The 16,794-nt window shown below is 41.2% G+C and overlaps 1 protein-coding gene across 2 annotated transcripts in view; it reads right to left on the reverse strand.

Moving 5' to 3' along the window:
• The window catches only part of LOC136874382 (general odorant-binding protein 56a), a 75,481-nt gene extending 60,395 nt beyond the window's left edge, over positions 1-15,086 (reverse strand). For both annotated transcript variants that reach the window (XM_068227576.1, XM_068227577.1), the window contains exons 1-2: positions 15,009-15,086; positions 5,680-5,761 (exon numbers count right to left, since the gene is read on the reverse strand). In XM_068227576.1, the coding sequence (XP_068083677.1) occupies positions 5,680-5,761; positions 15,009-15,062 (136 nt within the window). In that variant the 5' untranslated portion in view covers positions 15,063-15,086. The remainder of the gene's footprint in view (positions 1-5,679; positions 5,762-15,008) is intronic.
• Positions 15,087-16,794: the final 1,708 nt, after the last annotated feature.

Below are 16,794 nucleotides of genomic sequence, written 5' to 3' on the forward strand. Positions count from 1 at the left end.
GGACTCATCGAATATTCCAAGATCAGAAGTGGCGCACATACAAACTTCGGTAGGAACAATAATTAGCAGAAAGTAACTTTCAAACCAGAATTACTTATCGCAGTGCCATGATATGCTGTCTCCAACAACAGCCGGATTTTTATCACCACAAAATATCACCTTCTTCTTTTTTACCCTCCATGGTTGGATTTTTCCTCGGACTCAGCGAGGGATCCCACCTCTACCACCTCAAGGGCAGTGTCCTGGAGCGTGTAACTTTGGGTCGGGGATAGAACTGGGAAGTAGGACCAGTACCTTGCCCAGGCGGTCTCACCTACTATGCTGTGAGATGGGAAGATTGGAAGGGATAAACAAGGAAGAGAGAAGGAAGCGACCGTGGCCGTAAGTTAGGTACCATCCCAGCATTTGCCTGGAGAAAAGTGGGAAAACACGGAAAACCACTTCGAGGATGGCTGAGGAGGGAATTGAACCGCCCTCTACTCAGTTGACCTCTCGAGGCTTAGTGGACCCCGTTCCAGCCCTCATACCACTTTTCAAATTTCGTGGCAGAGCCGGGAATCGAACCCGGGCCTCCGGTGGTGGCAGCTAATCATACTAACCACTACACCACAGTATCACCACAAATACTTTCACAATTAGACCCGAATGCACTGTCCCTTCTTCTCGTAACCAGTCTCACTGTGACGCACTGGAAATAAACAGAAACCCACGGCGTGTGCAACCTTTCAAAATTATTAATACGATATAATAATAATAATAATAATAATAATAATAATAATAATAATAATAATAATAATAATAATAATAATAATAATAATAATAATAATAATAATAATCGTATGGCCTCAGCTACCGTTTGCAGACATTTCGATTTGACGCCATCTGGCTGTCTGCTCGTCAATTTCGACGTTCCGGTTTACTCTGTCTGCCATCTAGCGGACCTAGAGTAAACCGGATCTCTCTTGGGCGTCTATGGCTGAGATTTAATACGATATAATCGCAACACATCGGATTTATAATAATTAAGTAACATTGGTGGCCCTCTTGGTGGAAGGGTGACGACTTCATTACACGGAAGTTGTGAAGAGAACTGCCACCCACGTCTACACAACGGGACGACGACAGCGGCCCAAATCACAAGAATACTGGTACGGTGACAGCGTAGCATCTACACGCAATGAAGGAACATTGGGCGTGGCCACGTTTTGGGTGGATGCCCACTCACTCGCATACACAAGCGAGTACGGTGAGAGCGTCTCCCGTATAACCAACAACACAAATAACCGAGCTCGATAGCTGTAGTCGCTTAAGTGCGGCAAGTATCCAGTATTCGGGAGATAGTAGGTTCGAACCCCACTGTCGGCAGCCCTCAAGGTGGTTTTCCGTGGTTTCCCATTTTCACACCAGGCAAATGCTGGGGCTGTACCTTAATTAAGGCCACGGCCGCTTCCTTCCCACTCCTGGCCCTTTCCTATCCCATCGTCGCCATAAGACCTATCTGTGTCGGTGTGACGTAAAGCAACTAGCAAAAAAAAAAAAAACACAACACAAATACACTTAAGTTATACGTCGGATATCGAAAAATGTTGACCTCAAAATTTATTAACGATACAAAGCTGAAATTACAGTGCAGACTCTGAAATAGTAGGCCTAGGAAACCATAAATTCTTACATTCAAACACCGGAAGAGGAGTTCACTGGGCATCTGTCCGGAGATCGACCTCCTTCTCATTCTATAGAGGAAAGATACAAGATCTGGGTGTTAAAACATATATCATCATTAACAAGAAGAAGTCCGGCTCCATGGCTAAATGATTAGCATGCTGGCCTCTGGTCACAGGGTCCCGGGTTCGATTCCCGGCAGGGTCGTAATTTTAATCACAATTGTTAATTTCCCTGGCACGGGAGCTGGGTGTATGTGCCGTCATCATCATCATTTCATCCTCATCAAGTTGCGCAGGTCGCCTACGGGAGTCAAATCAAAAGACCTGGATCTGGAGAGCCGAACTTGGCCTCGGACACTCCCGGCACTAAAAGCCATACGCCATTTCAACAAGAAGCCTCTTCTAATACCTGGCTTTTATGTTTTGGATAGAATTAGAATAAAAAATAAACGTCAAATATGTGACATTTGCAATTCCATGGAATTCCTCCATACTAACGAGCCATTTGTCCTGTCTTCTGTATACACAAAATTTACAAAATGCGGCGAAATTTAACATATTTCATTAGTTGCATCCAGGATCATCACGGCTTACTTTGACGAACACACAGCATTGCTCTTAAAGAGCTACAACTGCTAAAATAATTTTTACCACCCGTGAGACGCTTGTAACTTGTATAAGGGGCCCATTTACAGTCAGGCTGGTCGGCGAGCCGGTCCACGAAATAAATCAACGCCTCGAACCCGACTGGCTAGACTGTTACCATACAGTGGCGAACCGGTCCACCATTATGTAAGTATAGCGCAATCTGGGAAGTTCACGACGAATTGAAAATATATTATATAACAACATTACCTAGCTTTCCATTATGACCGGGCGAGTTGGCCGTGAGCGTAGAGGCGCGCGGCTGTGAGCTTGCATCCGTGAGATCGTGGGTTCGAGCCCCACTGTCGGCAGCCCTGAAGATGGTTTTCCGTGGTTTCCCATTTTCACACCAGGCAAATGCTGCGGCTGTACCTTAATTAAGGCCACGGCCGCTTCCTTCCAACTCCTAGGCCTTTCCTCTCCCATCGTCGCCATAAGACCTATCTGTGTCGGTGCGACGTAAAGCAACTAGCAAAAAAAAAAAAAACTTTCCATTATGAACTTATGTACAAAATTCGAAACTTGTTGTAGCTGTTGCAGCATTATAGTGCGTTGATAAGAAACGTGTGTGGGTGAAGGAATGGTTGAGAAATAAACCACGATTTTCTCTGTTACGAACTCTGCACGTACTAGCCTGCAGATTACAAGAACTTTATGCGTATGGACAGTAACAGTTTTTCCGAATTGTTTGAGTTGATTCGGCCAAACATTGAGAAATAGCAAACACACATAAGATGCCATCAATGCTGAAAAAGGTTAATAATATAATACTGCGATTTCTAGCGACAGGAAGAATTCATGGTATCAAAGCTACAATCCATTTCCGCACCTAGGTCGCCCCTTTTAGTCGCCTCCTACAATAGCCAGAGTATAACGTAGATGTATTCTTCGAGTGCGTCCCGCATCCACAAGGTGTATTATTATTATTATTATTATTATTATTATTATTATTATTATTATTATTATTATCTAGCATGTGTCCACGGCTTCGCCCGCGTTTATTCAACCACGTTAGACATTCCTAAACCGTTTACTTAAAAGCAAAAAAAAATGTATTTATTAACATTTTCACATTTAATATTGGTCGTTTTCCATTATTTTAATATTTCACCACCTTTCCACCCTTACCCGTAGGGATGTCTTACCCCACAGTTTTCTTTTTCAAACAGCAAGTCATATGTGTATCATGTTTAGTTGAGAGGTACGCCGAACATACACATGTACTTCCATAATCTTGACCATTTTGGGCATTCTTTTTCAGCCCTACTAACCTCCATACCGACCGGGAATGAACTTTTACTTGAACGGCATCGAGAGTGTCACAGTTCATCTCAGCTACCTCGAAGACCATGTATTTTCCAATAATATCGGTCATTTTTAGATTTTTACATTTTCATCCCCTTCCCTTAGAGGTGCTTACTTATATGTGTATCAAGTTTGGTTGAGAGCTATGCTGGAACATACACACATTCACGCGTAATCTCTGTCATTTTCCACATTTTCTTTTTTCACTCTTTGTGCCATTTTATATAGAAGAATAGGAATAAGAAGAAACAATATTAGCTTTAAGAAACACATCATATTCTTCCCACACTCTTGTTTAGGCAACCCACTGATCAGACTTGTCTTGCGGTTTGCTTGACTTCACCTATTTACTTTTTCAGCCCTTCTCATCCCCTATGCCGAACTACCGACTGGATTTCGTTCAAACCACTTCCTAAACCCTCTCAGGAGTAATAAGAACAAATTATGAAATTTTTAGCGAAATCGGCCCAGTTTATTTGGAGTCTATAAAGGGCACACAAAGAAACATTCATTTTTATATAGAGAGAAGAAGGGTAGAACGTCGCACTAACTTCACACTGACAACTAAACAACGATCACATAACAGCAAATGTCAACAGTGCTAACCAGCACTATTAGGTCGGTAGATGCAGAGTGGGTCTCGACCCATAAGTGGCCACGGCTTGTCCCTGGTCCAACAGTTCTGCACTCTGACCGGCCAACCAAGCAGAGGAGGGGTGGCTACGGCTCTACCGTAGCTCTACGCCTCTGCATTCGGGAGACGGGACAGGGCTGGACCTCACGTCTAGCTCCAACCGTCAGCTGTCCTGAGAATGGTTTTCAGTGGTTTTCCGCTCTCCTGCACTAAGGCGAAGGCCGGGACAGTTCCTAGTATAGGCTACGGCCGCCAACCCCCTCACCTTCTCCCAGCATCTCCTTCACCATAACAAATCTCCCGGCGTGAGAGACGGCGTCACGTCTAAGAGGCCCGCCTCCCCCTTCAATGGAGGAATGAAAACCTTTTAGTAGTAGTACCAGCACTACAATACTCCTCACAACAACGACAGTTGACACTGCTCCAACTCTACTCAAACACACTATTCCACACACACTGACTCCACGTCGGTACATATACAGTACTCCATGGCAGTTCACACACATACAGTACTCCACTCAATACTCCAACAAAACTCCAGCATGACGGGCGATACTCTGACACTGGCCATACCAACACTGACGACAGCCAGCACTACCACCGTGTCCTGCTCCGTGGCTGAGTAGTTAGCATGCTGGCCTTTGGTTCAAGGCGTCCAGAATTCGATTCCCGGTCGGGTCGGGGATTTTAACTTTCATTAGTTAATTCCTGTGGCTTGGGGGCTGGGTGTTTGTGACGTCTTCAGCATTAGATTTCATCATAGGTAGGGTCCCATCCTCACAGACGCGCAGGTCACTAACACGGCGTCAACTCGAAAGACCTGCACCAGGCCTCACCGGAGGCCTTACGCCATTGTTATTATACTACCGCCGTCCAACTCCTACTACAGACTGCTGCAGCTTTGTTCGCGACTAGCCTCCTTTTAAATCACTGTCGATAGATTTTATGAAATTATTGGGTTTCTTCGCATGTGTTCGGACTAGGATGTTCTTCGAGGATGGGTTTAGAGACGGAACATCTTCATTTCGACTTCCAGAAGGTCTGTGAAGAGACTGGGCGGAAGCAAAACAGGGAGAGGCCGGCCACGTCATCGGGTCGGCTGGGAAGTTACCGGTCTGACTTACTCATCACTTCCAGGAAATAATGAAGCGGTCTGCGACAGGAGTGGCACCTAACATTATTATTATTATTATTATTATTATTATTATTATTATTATTATTATGTGATGTAGAAATGTATAGATTTATGGGTTTCTTCGCATGTGTTCGGGCTAGGATGTTATTCAAGGATTCAGTTTTCAATGCGTTTCACTTTCGGCTACTATATCAATGCAATGCTAGAATTTTATAATAATGGTAGGATAGTGGACTAGTGTACGTGTTCAATAAATTTATTTGAATTCTGTAAGATCGGTGAAGATTATAATTTACCTTCAGTGATAGGGAATTCATTCTTACATTCTTCTCTTGCTTCTTTAATCTTCTTCTCCAAATCTTTTTTTGTCATCCCCGCCTGAAACGGAAGAGAGCGAGAGAAAATTAATTACAATATTCCGTACGAATTAATTGGTTTAATATACACTCCCAGTCTGGCTTGAGGTACGCCTCACTCAGCCGATAACGTTTGTGTTCCTGCAGTATGTACATAGTGGAATTTTTTTTTCAATACTTATTTATTGTCGCTTTAACTTAGAAAGTCATATCGCGACATTCATAATTATACATACAGGATTATTACAATGATTACATAGAGTTACAATTGCAAAAATAACAACAGTACATATTGATCAGGTAGTGATTACATGTCATTGAATAGATTTTGTTTCTCTAGAAAACTTAATGATGTTTTTACACTGAGTATCTTTGTTCAAGATGTCACATACACTATTATTCTGGTTTAAATTACACAACTGTCTTTGTTGATCGTATAGATGACATTCTAGTAAAATGTGATCAACAGTTTTTCTTTTCTTGACAGGTGTCACATATTGGTGGAGGTATCTTAGAGAATATAATGTGCATGAGTCAGTTTGCTATGGCCTATACGTATTTTAGTAATGAGCACTTGTTCTCGACGCTGAAGGAATGAAACATCAAATTTATCTGTAGATCCACGCCTGATATCATGGAGTCTTGTGGGTTGTTCCCGTGTCCACTCAGTTAACCATTGTTTTCGGATCTTTGTACTAAGAAAAGGAGCAACATCGGTGTAGGGGATTAGAAAGTTTGGATCATGTACAGGAAGACGAGTTGCTTCTTTAGCTGATATGTCAGCTTGTTCATTGCCTTTTATTCCCTTATGTGAGGGAATCCATGTTATGGTAAATTTCTGTCCTTTATTTTTCACAGTATTGAAAGTCTGCAGTATGTCTTGGGCTAATGTATTTGAGGATGATGCATTTTGAATGAGTTTTACTGTTGATAAAGAATCACTAAGGATTAAGAAAGGTTCTTTTTGAGGGGGAACTCTTTATGGATTCCATAGCTTTTAGGATAGCATACAGTTCACATGTGAATATGGAGCATGTAGCTGGTAGTGCATACTTCACTGTGTGATCAGGGTGGACAACAGCACAGCCGCTGCCATATTCGGTTTTTGAGCCATCGATGTATATAGGAGTGTGTCTGGGCAGACTTTCACATTTTTCAGATAGCATTTGTTTAAATACGGCACTGTCTGTTGTTTCTTTATTGAATTCACTTAAATCTAATATTATTGGTGGTGGTTCAGCTTTCCATGGAGGGAATGTGATGTCTTTTTTAGTTCTTCAAGCAATCGGGGGAACTGAAGAATTAATTTCCTGTAAGTATTGCGTAAACCTATATGTCTCTTTTGTTGCGAGGAATAGCGTTGAGGCTGATAGCGTGGGAAAACATACTCGTGTGCTCTGGAGTGAGGAGATGCCGTTATCTTCACTGCGTAGTTGATAGTCAGTTGTTTTCTGCGAGTTCAAAGCGGAGGTTCATTAGCTTCTATTAATAAACTTGAGATCGGGCTAGTTTTGAATGCTCCCAGGGCAATCCTGAGAGACGTGTTTTGAATCGGGTAAAGCATTTTCAATGAGGATGCTGTAGCTGAATTATATATAATAGAACCATAATCCAGTTTGGTGCGAATTATAGATTTGTAAGTGCACATTAATACATGAAGATCTGCTCCCCAGTTGTTAGCTGCCAATAATTTGAGTACATTAATTCGATGTAGGCAATCTTCTTTTTTACAGTTTTTAGATGAGAGTTATAGTGGAACTGTGCTTTATACAAGTGAATAGTACTCTGTATATAGAAGAGTGTAGGTTTGTGATTATGACATGTAATTCTAATAGTACATCGGTATATATAGCGAGTGATTTACATTTAGCGGATCTACATGGTGTCGGGCCTGTATGGCGTGGGAGACGACTTCCTGGCACACACGCCCCGATAGAACTTACATAACCTATGTCAGCTATTTCACGAGCAGTGGTAAGTGCTATGTCTGCTCGTGGTCGCGTTCACAAAATACTACTCTCCAACTCCGAGTAAATTCAGAGTTCACTCTATCCGTTCACAAAAGCAAAGAGTTAATTTCTACAAGGTGTTCAGAAAATGCATTCGAGTTAACTCAGAGTATACCCTTTTTACTCCGCGTAAAAAGGTAGGTAGATTTAACTCGACATGTCCAGTAATGCAATCATTGGTAGCGGTGAAAAATATTAAAATAACTTACTAGTACGAGTTTATTGACTTGGCAATGAATTCAAATTATTTTCTAGTTGTCGACAAAGAAGGACGTTGTGTATTGAATGAAAGAGATATTAGCGTCCAAAACAGAAAAGGTACTTAGGTACCAATATGATAATCGGCGGAAATAACATTTTTAAATTTTTATAAGACTACCCATGTTATAAATGATCAGCTGATTTATTTCAGCTGATTTATTAACCTGACGTTTCTATGATTTATTTGGTAAATGTATAATATCTATGTTTTTAGACGTCCTTCTGAATGAGACCATCTATCTATATATATAAAATAAGAGTTTTGTCTGTACATTGCTCAGAATTTGAAAATAATGGTATTTCTGTATCGGTCATGTCCATAGTAACAAGAAAATGCGCTTTTTACTTTTCCGTAATGTCTGTCTGTCTGTCTGTCTGTCTGTCTGTCTGTCTGTCTGTCTGTCTGTCTGTCTGTCTGTCTGTCTGTCTGTCTGTCTGTCTGTCTGTCTGTCTGTCTGTCTGTCTGTCTGTACACGCATCACGAGAAAACGGTTGAAGAGAATTTAATGAAAATCGGTATGTGAAGTCAGGGGATGAGCCTCTACAATCTAGGCTATAAATCATTTTACTCACGCTGAGTGAAATGGTAGTTTAGGGGAAGGCCTAAAATTGAATTCTCAACTATTTATGTTATTAGTGGTCTAACGAAAATCGGTATGTGAAGTCGGGGGATGAGCTTCTACAATCTAGGCTATAAATCATTTTACTCACGCTGAGTGAAATGGTAGTTTAGGGGAAGGCCTAAAATTTAATTCTCAACTATTTATGTTATTAGTGGTCGTATTTTAAAGAAAATGGGTATACAAAGTTGGAGAATAAGTTGCTATAATCTAGGCTATCAATAATTGTATTCACGATGAGAAAAATGGTAGTTTAGTGGAAGGCCTAAAATATAATTCTCAAATATTGTTGTTATTTGTAGTCCTATCTTGATAAAAATCGGTATGCAAAGTCAGGAAATAAGTCGCTATAGTCTAGGCTGTAAATTATTTTATTCACGCTGAGTGAAATGGTAGTTTAGGGGAAGGCCTAAAATGTAATTCTCAAATATTTCTTATTAGAGGTGTAATCGATGAATGCTACATAACTAGGGTTATATAGTATTAAATTTCCTATTATTCATGTCTTATACATTGTTACCGGACTGGCTATGATCACAAAGATATTCATGATTTTGGATTTTTGTTACTAAGTCCATATCAGCGCCGAGTAACCAGAAATGGGTAAACAGTATTTAATGAAAATCGGTATATAGAGTCGGAGAATAAGAAACTACAGTTTATGGTATAAAACATTTTACAAATCACGGAGTCGAAAGAAAACTAAATGTGAAGGCCTACAATATAGAAAGCTCATAACATTGATCAACAATAACATTACATTGACCATTGTTTGTCGTGATGTGCTTTGTGTCATCTGTTGCCCTTCATCTCCGGTAGATAGGATTACTGCTGCGTACAGAGTATTTTTTATTTGATTTACGTCGCACCGACTTAGATAGGTTTTATGGCGACGATGGGATAGGAAAGGGCTAGGAATGCCTTAGGCCTTAATTAAGGTATAGGCCCAGCATTTGAATGGTGTGAAAGTGGGAAACCACGGAATACCATCATCAGCGCTGCCGACAATGGGGTTCGAATTTACTATCTCTCGGATGCAAGCTCACAGCTGCGCACCGCTAACCACAGTCAACTCGCCCAGTCATACAGAGTGTAACAGCCTGCCTGAATATTGATGGGCAGTAGCTTGGGAGTTAGATAACTTTCTTCTTTAGCATGACATTCCCCTGGATTATAAATTTTCTGATACTACTGGTACGTAACACACTGGATCATCATAGCATTCGGGCTATTTAATCCCTACTCTGAGGCACTGATTGAAATGAACAGTGTGCATATTTAGCGGAATAATGGCAGATGAGTTTTCATGGCAATCTGTGGCCTGGTCATCCCAGCTCTGGAACTTTGGACTATTAGATCGGCACCGCAATCTAACCGCAGCACTGTTCGTTAAAAGTGATAAAACGTGCGGCTTTCCATTTGATCGAGTATTTTATATGATAGCATTGCTTTTAATCGCTACATTCATACTTACGTTTTTGTAATGACCTATGTTGATTTCAGGTTAAGAAAACCACAAAGTCAGTCTTTCTGAGAATCCCGTAGCGAAGCATGGGTACATCAGCTAGTTTAATTATATTATCAGAAATACCGCGCAATGCATTTATAACTCTCACAAAACAGATCTGTATGAATAAGGCATTTCTAAGAGCCAAATTACAGCCAGAAGTTGCTTTCGTTGATCTGCCAAGGGTCTTCCTCGTTCCCCGATTTTGGATTTAGAAAGTTTAGGGCCAATGACTCTCAGCAGATGTTCGAATGTTGATCGCTGCAATCGGAAACGTTGTTTAAATTCAGTTTCGTCGTAGTTCTTAGCAACATAATCTACATATACAGTTATTCTAAATGGTTTATCGCGCACCAGTGCAGAGCCGATATATTGGTACCCATCATCATCGTCTTAAGATTGTTCCTACGAGATAAAGAATAACGGATACTGTTTTAAGGCACAACTTGGTGAGGAAAATAGTAACAACTGAAAATTAGTCATTAAATTCCTCGCAAATGAGGTTATGGTAAAACAAATAACCTTCCTTGATTGATTAGCCGTGTTCTGTTACTCTGTCTTCACTCCAAGCGTTCACGAAATACCGTTACTAAGAGTTAACCTTACTAGTTGCTCTGCGACACTCTACTCTATTTGGAGTCATATTTTGAGAACGCAGCCCTAGAGGATACCCAAGTTGGCCTACAAGGAAACAGTGTTGTAATAGACTACTAACTATTACTCCACTGGTGGATGGCAATTGTAATGTACTTAAAATATCCGCCCTTCTTTTGGACGCTAATAGTAAAATAAATAAAATGTAAAATTTCATTGATCAAACTATTATTTCGGTTAGGGGTGCGCAGCTGTGAGTTCCCATCCGGGAGATAGTGGGTTCGAAGCCCACTATCGACAGCCCTGAAGATGGTTTTCCGTGGTTTCCCATTTTCACACCAGGCAAATGCTGGGGCTGTACCTTAACTAAGGCCACGGCCACTTCCTTCCCACTCCCAGTCCTTTCCTATCCCATCGTCGCCATAACCTATCTGTGTAGACGCGACGCAAAGCAAAACTGTAAAAGAATAAAATAAAAAATTATAATTTTTGTATCACAATTGAATGAACAAACGGATTATGTTTTAAATGTAAGATTATTAAAATATCATAGGTAGTTAATATGTTTCATTTGGCTGCCCCCGTTGTTTAACGGCTAACCTGCTGAACTGCCAACCATGAACCACTTATATATTCGTACTTAACTTTAATTGATTTCATTTTTCAATAACTTCAGAATTATACTCTTTAACCAATAGCAAAGTCTCGGTAATACTAATTTATTCGATTAAAATACAGAAAAATATCCGAACAAAATTAAATAAAAAATGGTTCAAATGAAGTTTGAAATATATCAAACCGCTCAACTGATAAGCCTATTATTAACTTCATGCAGAAAGAGCTCGTTCGAAGCTGAGTTCACTGATTATTACTACACACACTTCTTATTGGCATTATACTCTGTTGTATAAATGCGTGGAAAAAGTTAAATGTTCTGGAAAATTTGTGCATAAGGAAAATTTTAGGACCACAGAAAAATACTGATGGGGAATGGAGGAATAGAAAAAATGATGATCTCTACAAATACACCGAAAATTTCACTATTACCGTGCGAAAGGGAAGGCTAAAATTCTATGGGCATCTAGAAAGAATGGATGAGAAACGGCTAACTAAGAAAACATTCAAGTACATCACTTCGACGAAGTGGGCCGAAGAGGTAAAAATAGATGCAGTAAAAAGTGGACTTACAATGGATATGATTCACAACAGAAAAGAATTTAGAATCTGAGTGGACAGCATCAAAACATTCCAGAAGAAACCACCAAAATGTAGACCCAAATTGGTCATATCTGAGAAAAAAAAAGGAAGTGGCTCTGGGAGAAGAAGAAGAAGAAGAAGAAGAAGAAAGCCTTAGGTTCAATGCGGTCCATAGGCGACCAAATTCGGAAACAAGAAGGAGAAAAAGACTATATCAGGTGCGTTACGCATCTAGAAAATACCATTTCCCACCTAAAATATACCACCTGTGGGTGGGGGCGGTAGAATAACACCCACGGTATGCCCTGCCTGTCGTAAGAGGCGGCTAAAAGGGGCCCCAGGGGCTCTGAATTTTGGAGCGTGGGTTGGCGACCACGGGGCCCTCATCTGAGTCCTGACATTGCTTCCACTTACTTGTGCCAGGCTCCTCAGTTTCATCTATCCTATCCGACCTCCCTTGGTCAACTCTTGTTTTTTCCGACCCCGACGCTATTAGGTTTGCGAGGGCTAGGGAGTCTTTAATTTTCACGCCCTTCGTGGCCCTTGTCTTTCTTTGGCCGATACCTTCATTTTTCGAAGTGTCGGACCCCTTCCATATTTTCCCTCTGATTAGTGTTATATAGAGGATGGTTGCCCAGTTGTACTTCCTCTTAAACAATAATCACCACCACCACCACCTAAAATATTATATTTCGGCATCAATTTTCATTGCTGTAATTATTTTTTTAATTTGGTGCAGGTCTTTCCTGAGGTACGTGTCGCTGTGTTGCCACAGGTGGCAAGAGCAAGCATTTTTTACAGCTGTGTTGTGTTACACTCAACACAGTGCAACCAAGTGCCAATTCCTCTAGGTAAAAATAAAAAAAATAAAATAACAATTTCCACTGATTCTACAAAACCGCCCACACCATTTCCGTGCAGAATGACGTTAGGGTAGGGCAGTGGCGTGCAGTGAACCCAACTTTGTATGTACTTTTGCTTATTATTCCTTAGAACGCTTTTTGTAAAGTTTGAAAAGCTGCGAACATCTAAGCCAGGCCAAGTACAGCTGTCTCGACAAACCTCTCGCACTACCGCAGTTGAGCTTCTCTAGCGAGCTGGGTTTTCTTGCCGGCACGAAAGAGAGGAATCCAAGTGAAATGTATGTCGCTTGGTTGACGCATGCACTTGAAGCTTCCTTGTACTGGGAGCGGGGCGGAGCTGTGGAACCCCACCGACAGCAATTTAGGGCGACAGGAAGCTAGCTTGGATAAGGTATGTTGGTTTTAATACTTGACACTCGAAGTGTTCAGTGCCACACACTAGAGACTGCGAGAAAAATATCAACATCTTAACAGTAGGTATAGCCACTTGCACATTGTTTTGCTAATAAAAATAGAGCCAGTTTATGAAATCAATTGTAATATAGAAAAATATATATATATTTTGCTAGTTGCTTTACGTCGCACCGACACAGATAGGTCTTATGGCGACGATGGGACAGGAAAGGGCTAGGAGTGGGAAGGAAGCGGCCGTGGCCTTAATTAAGGTACGGCCCCAGCATTTGCCTGGTGTGAAAATGGGAAACCACGGAAAACCATCTTCAGGGCTGTCGATAGTGGGGTTCGAACCTACTGTCTCCTGAATACTGGATACTGGCCGCACTTAAGCGACTGCAGCTATCGAGCTCGGTGAAATATATTTTATTTTTGGACTTCGGCATGTATACAAAATTTTCGAGCAACTCATTGATGGCATGTGTAGAGTATGTTTTCCGATAGCCGCAGAAAAATATTTAGGTTGCCCAGCATGAACACAGATCTAAACGCGAAATACAAGAATTTTATATTTGGTTGTCTGTGATGGTGGTATATAGTGAATTTTTGTAGTGTTCCTCTTCGATTATAGGTGAAGGCTTAGCGAATTATGTGGCATTCTTCATGAATATAACGTGTGTTATACGTCGTGACGAATATTTTCCCTCGTTTGTTCTTGATGCACGTACACTCGGTAAGCGAGTGAAACTATAAAACTTCGGCGACGGTTAAATACCAGTTAAATTTTGTTGATTTAGTTGATTCAGTTTAAATTAGGTGTTTTAAGTTAAAAGAATTAGTTCTTCCCAGTGTATTTTTGTGAAAACCATGGCTGTACTATCACGAAGCGTCACCAGGTGAAACTGTAAGTACATTGTTTAATATCTGCCCTATATTAAGTAATGATGGTGTCGTCACTGCCGTGAATATCAATTTGGAGGTATGTGCGAGTGTGACCTTTCTCAGGTAGGGGCTGCCTGGTCGAGGCGGTAAAGGCGTTCTCGGTTCGCCCGGAAGGAAATCGTAAAATTTAAGAAACGAGATTTTCACTTCCGGAGGTGCATATGGCCCTGAGGTTCACTCAGCCTACACCAAAAATGAGTACCAGGTTAATTCCTGGGGGCAGCCACTTTACCCCATCACGTGCCGAGGTTAACAATGGTAGAAGCCTTTACCTTCCACTCCTCCAAGGGCCTTCATGGCCTGCACGGAGGTGACTTTGACCTCTCTCAGGTAGACCTTTCCACGAAAATAGCAGCCTTATAAAATGGTAATGTTGACTTTAGAGAGTGTGGTGCCGGGCTGAGTGGCTCAGACGGTTAAGGTTCGATCCTGGCTCAGTCCGGTGGTATTTGAAGGTGCTCAAATACGACAGCCTCCTGTCGGTAGATTTACTGACACGTAAAAGAACTCCTGCGGGACTAAATTCCGGCACCTCGGCGTCTCCGAAGACCTTAAAAAGTAGTTAGTGGGACGTAAAACGAATAACATTATTAGAGAGTGTGGTGGGGCTACGATTGTCCATATTTAAAAATAAAAATTTCTGGAGCTGGGGTGACGAATGTATTCGCTGCACAGCACTGGGCTAGGGTATGTAATTTTTTGCGAGGGGTCTGTGGGGCCCCTAAAGACCCGGACCCACCCTGCAGACCCTAACGCTACGCCCCTGCATTATAGTGTACAAATTTGCCTGCTATCACTGCACAAACACTTCACGAGCCAAAGCTTTGAAAAATAAGATATTAATTTACTAGGTACGGTAGTTACTGTTGATCATGGTACATACGATAGCAAGGGCGACTACAGCGGAGAAGGTGCAGACTAGCAGGAGTGTCTTCATGATGATCTCGACCGACGTGGCACACTTCACTTACACAAGGTGACTATCCGTATGAGCCACTCTAAACATATATTTATACTGAAATGTCCAAGGATACTTTTTATGATCGGTATATGTGGAAGGATGTTGGAAAACGCAACGAAGCATGAATCTTTTGACACGGAAATACGCTATAATAACGACTATGATAATAATCACTTCACGTAGGAGAATGTTCTCGAAAAGCCAACAAATTATTGACATATTCGTCCAATATCATATCAAAATTATTTCAGTTAAAGGCCTAAATATTTTTATATGTGACATCAGCTTCCAATGTATCTATGTTTAAGCCGGGCGAGTTGCTCACACGGTTGAGGTGCTGGCCTTCTGACCCCTACTTGGCAGGTTCGATCCTAGCTCAGTCCGGCGGTATTTGAAGGTGCAGAAATACGTTAGCCTCGTGTCGGTAGATTTACTGGCACGTACAAGAACTTCTGCGGGACAAAATTCCGACACCTCGGCGCCTCCGAAAACCGCCAAAAGTAGTTAGTAGGACGTAAAAATTAGTAGGACGTAAAAACAATAAGCCTAACATTATTATTTTTATTGTATGTTCAGTCGTCAACATGAAGGCTGGTTGGATCCTCAGCAGTTCCGCCATTAGCTGCCATAGATGGCATAGGCAGTAGTGACGACATTTTGGAGATGGCCGATGACCTTAGATGTTAGGCCCCTTTGAACAACTATCATCATCATCATCATCATCATCATCATCATCATCAACAACAACAACAACATTTTGAAGAAAATATTCTATTTTTATTCCATTTTAGGCGATTGAAACTAGGAATTATAGGAATTATTTTTAAAAAGCCATGTTTTCTTATCAGGTAATTATTTTCTTTATTTTCTTTAATCATTAATACGCATGAAATGTTCTTCGTCGCGGCTAACCGATTTGTATAGCGCCACAGCAAATAGTGGAAACTTTGCTCGTGCTATGAGAAAGGGTACCAGGGCTACTTTTTTTTTTGCTAAGGTCATAGACACTGAGGTATGATTCACCACCTTGCCGCGTGAATTGGTCAGTCTGGTGGTCTCTTTAGTGTCTGTTATAGTGTGTTGTCAAATACTGAATGGTTTTTAATGTATAATTACGCCCTATTTCTTTTTAATTGTAATAAATGTGTAATATTTTTCCTTTGGCGAAAGTTTTATTATACAGTGTTGTATCAAAATCTCAAAAAAACTATTATTACGGCATTACCGCTATATCTCCCACAAACCCGGGTACTGTTTGTTGTCTGTATATTTTTGTCCCCGCACTTTTAATTCCCAATCGCCGCTACTGGGCATAGGAATCACTGAAGAGGCGTATTAGAGAAATGAAGAATGATATTGTTTCCCGTTGCTTTCCTCAATTAGCCAGAAGTTGCAATTACATATCAGTCTGTCAAGCCCACTGAAATGCATGCACCAACCGACCCTATGAGCAACATTTTCACACCATTCGTAGGAGGGCTGGCTGCATAAAGAATGACGTTACTAGCATTGCTCATAACCCAGTCACTTTCATATTGTCAAAGCCAAGGATGAAACTGAGACAGATCAATGAAAGTAACAAAATTGTCTCGTCAGCAAAGGAATCAGCTTCCAGTATGAGACGTAAAGGATAACCCATCTCCGTACAGGCCGTAAAGGCCATTGGAGGAGTGGAAGCTAAAGGCTTGTCCTCTCCAAATAGCATCCC

The sequence above is a fragment of the Anabrus simplex genome, chromosome 5 (genome assembly GCF_040414725.1).
Source record: "Anabrus simplex isolate iqAnaSimp1 chromosome 5, ASM4041472v1, whole genome shotgun sequence".
Lineage (NCBI taxonomy): Eukaryota > Metazoa > Arthropoda > Insecta > Orthoptera > Tettigoniidae > Anabrus > Anabrus simplex.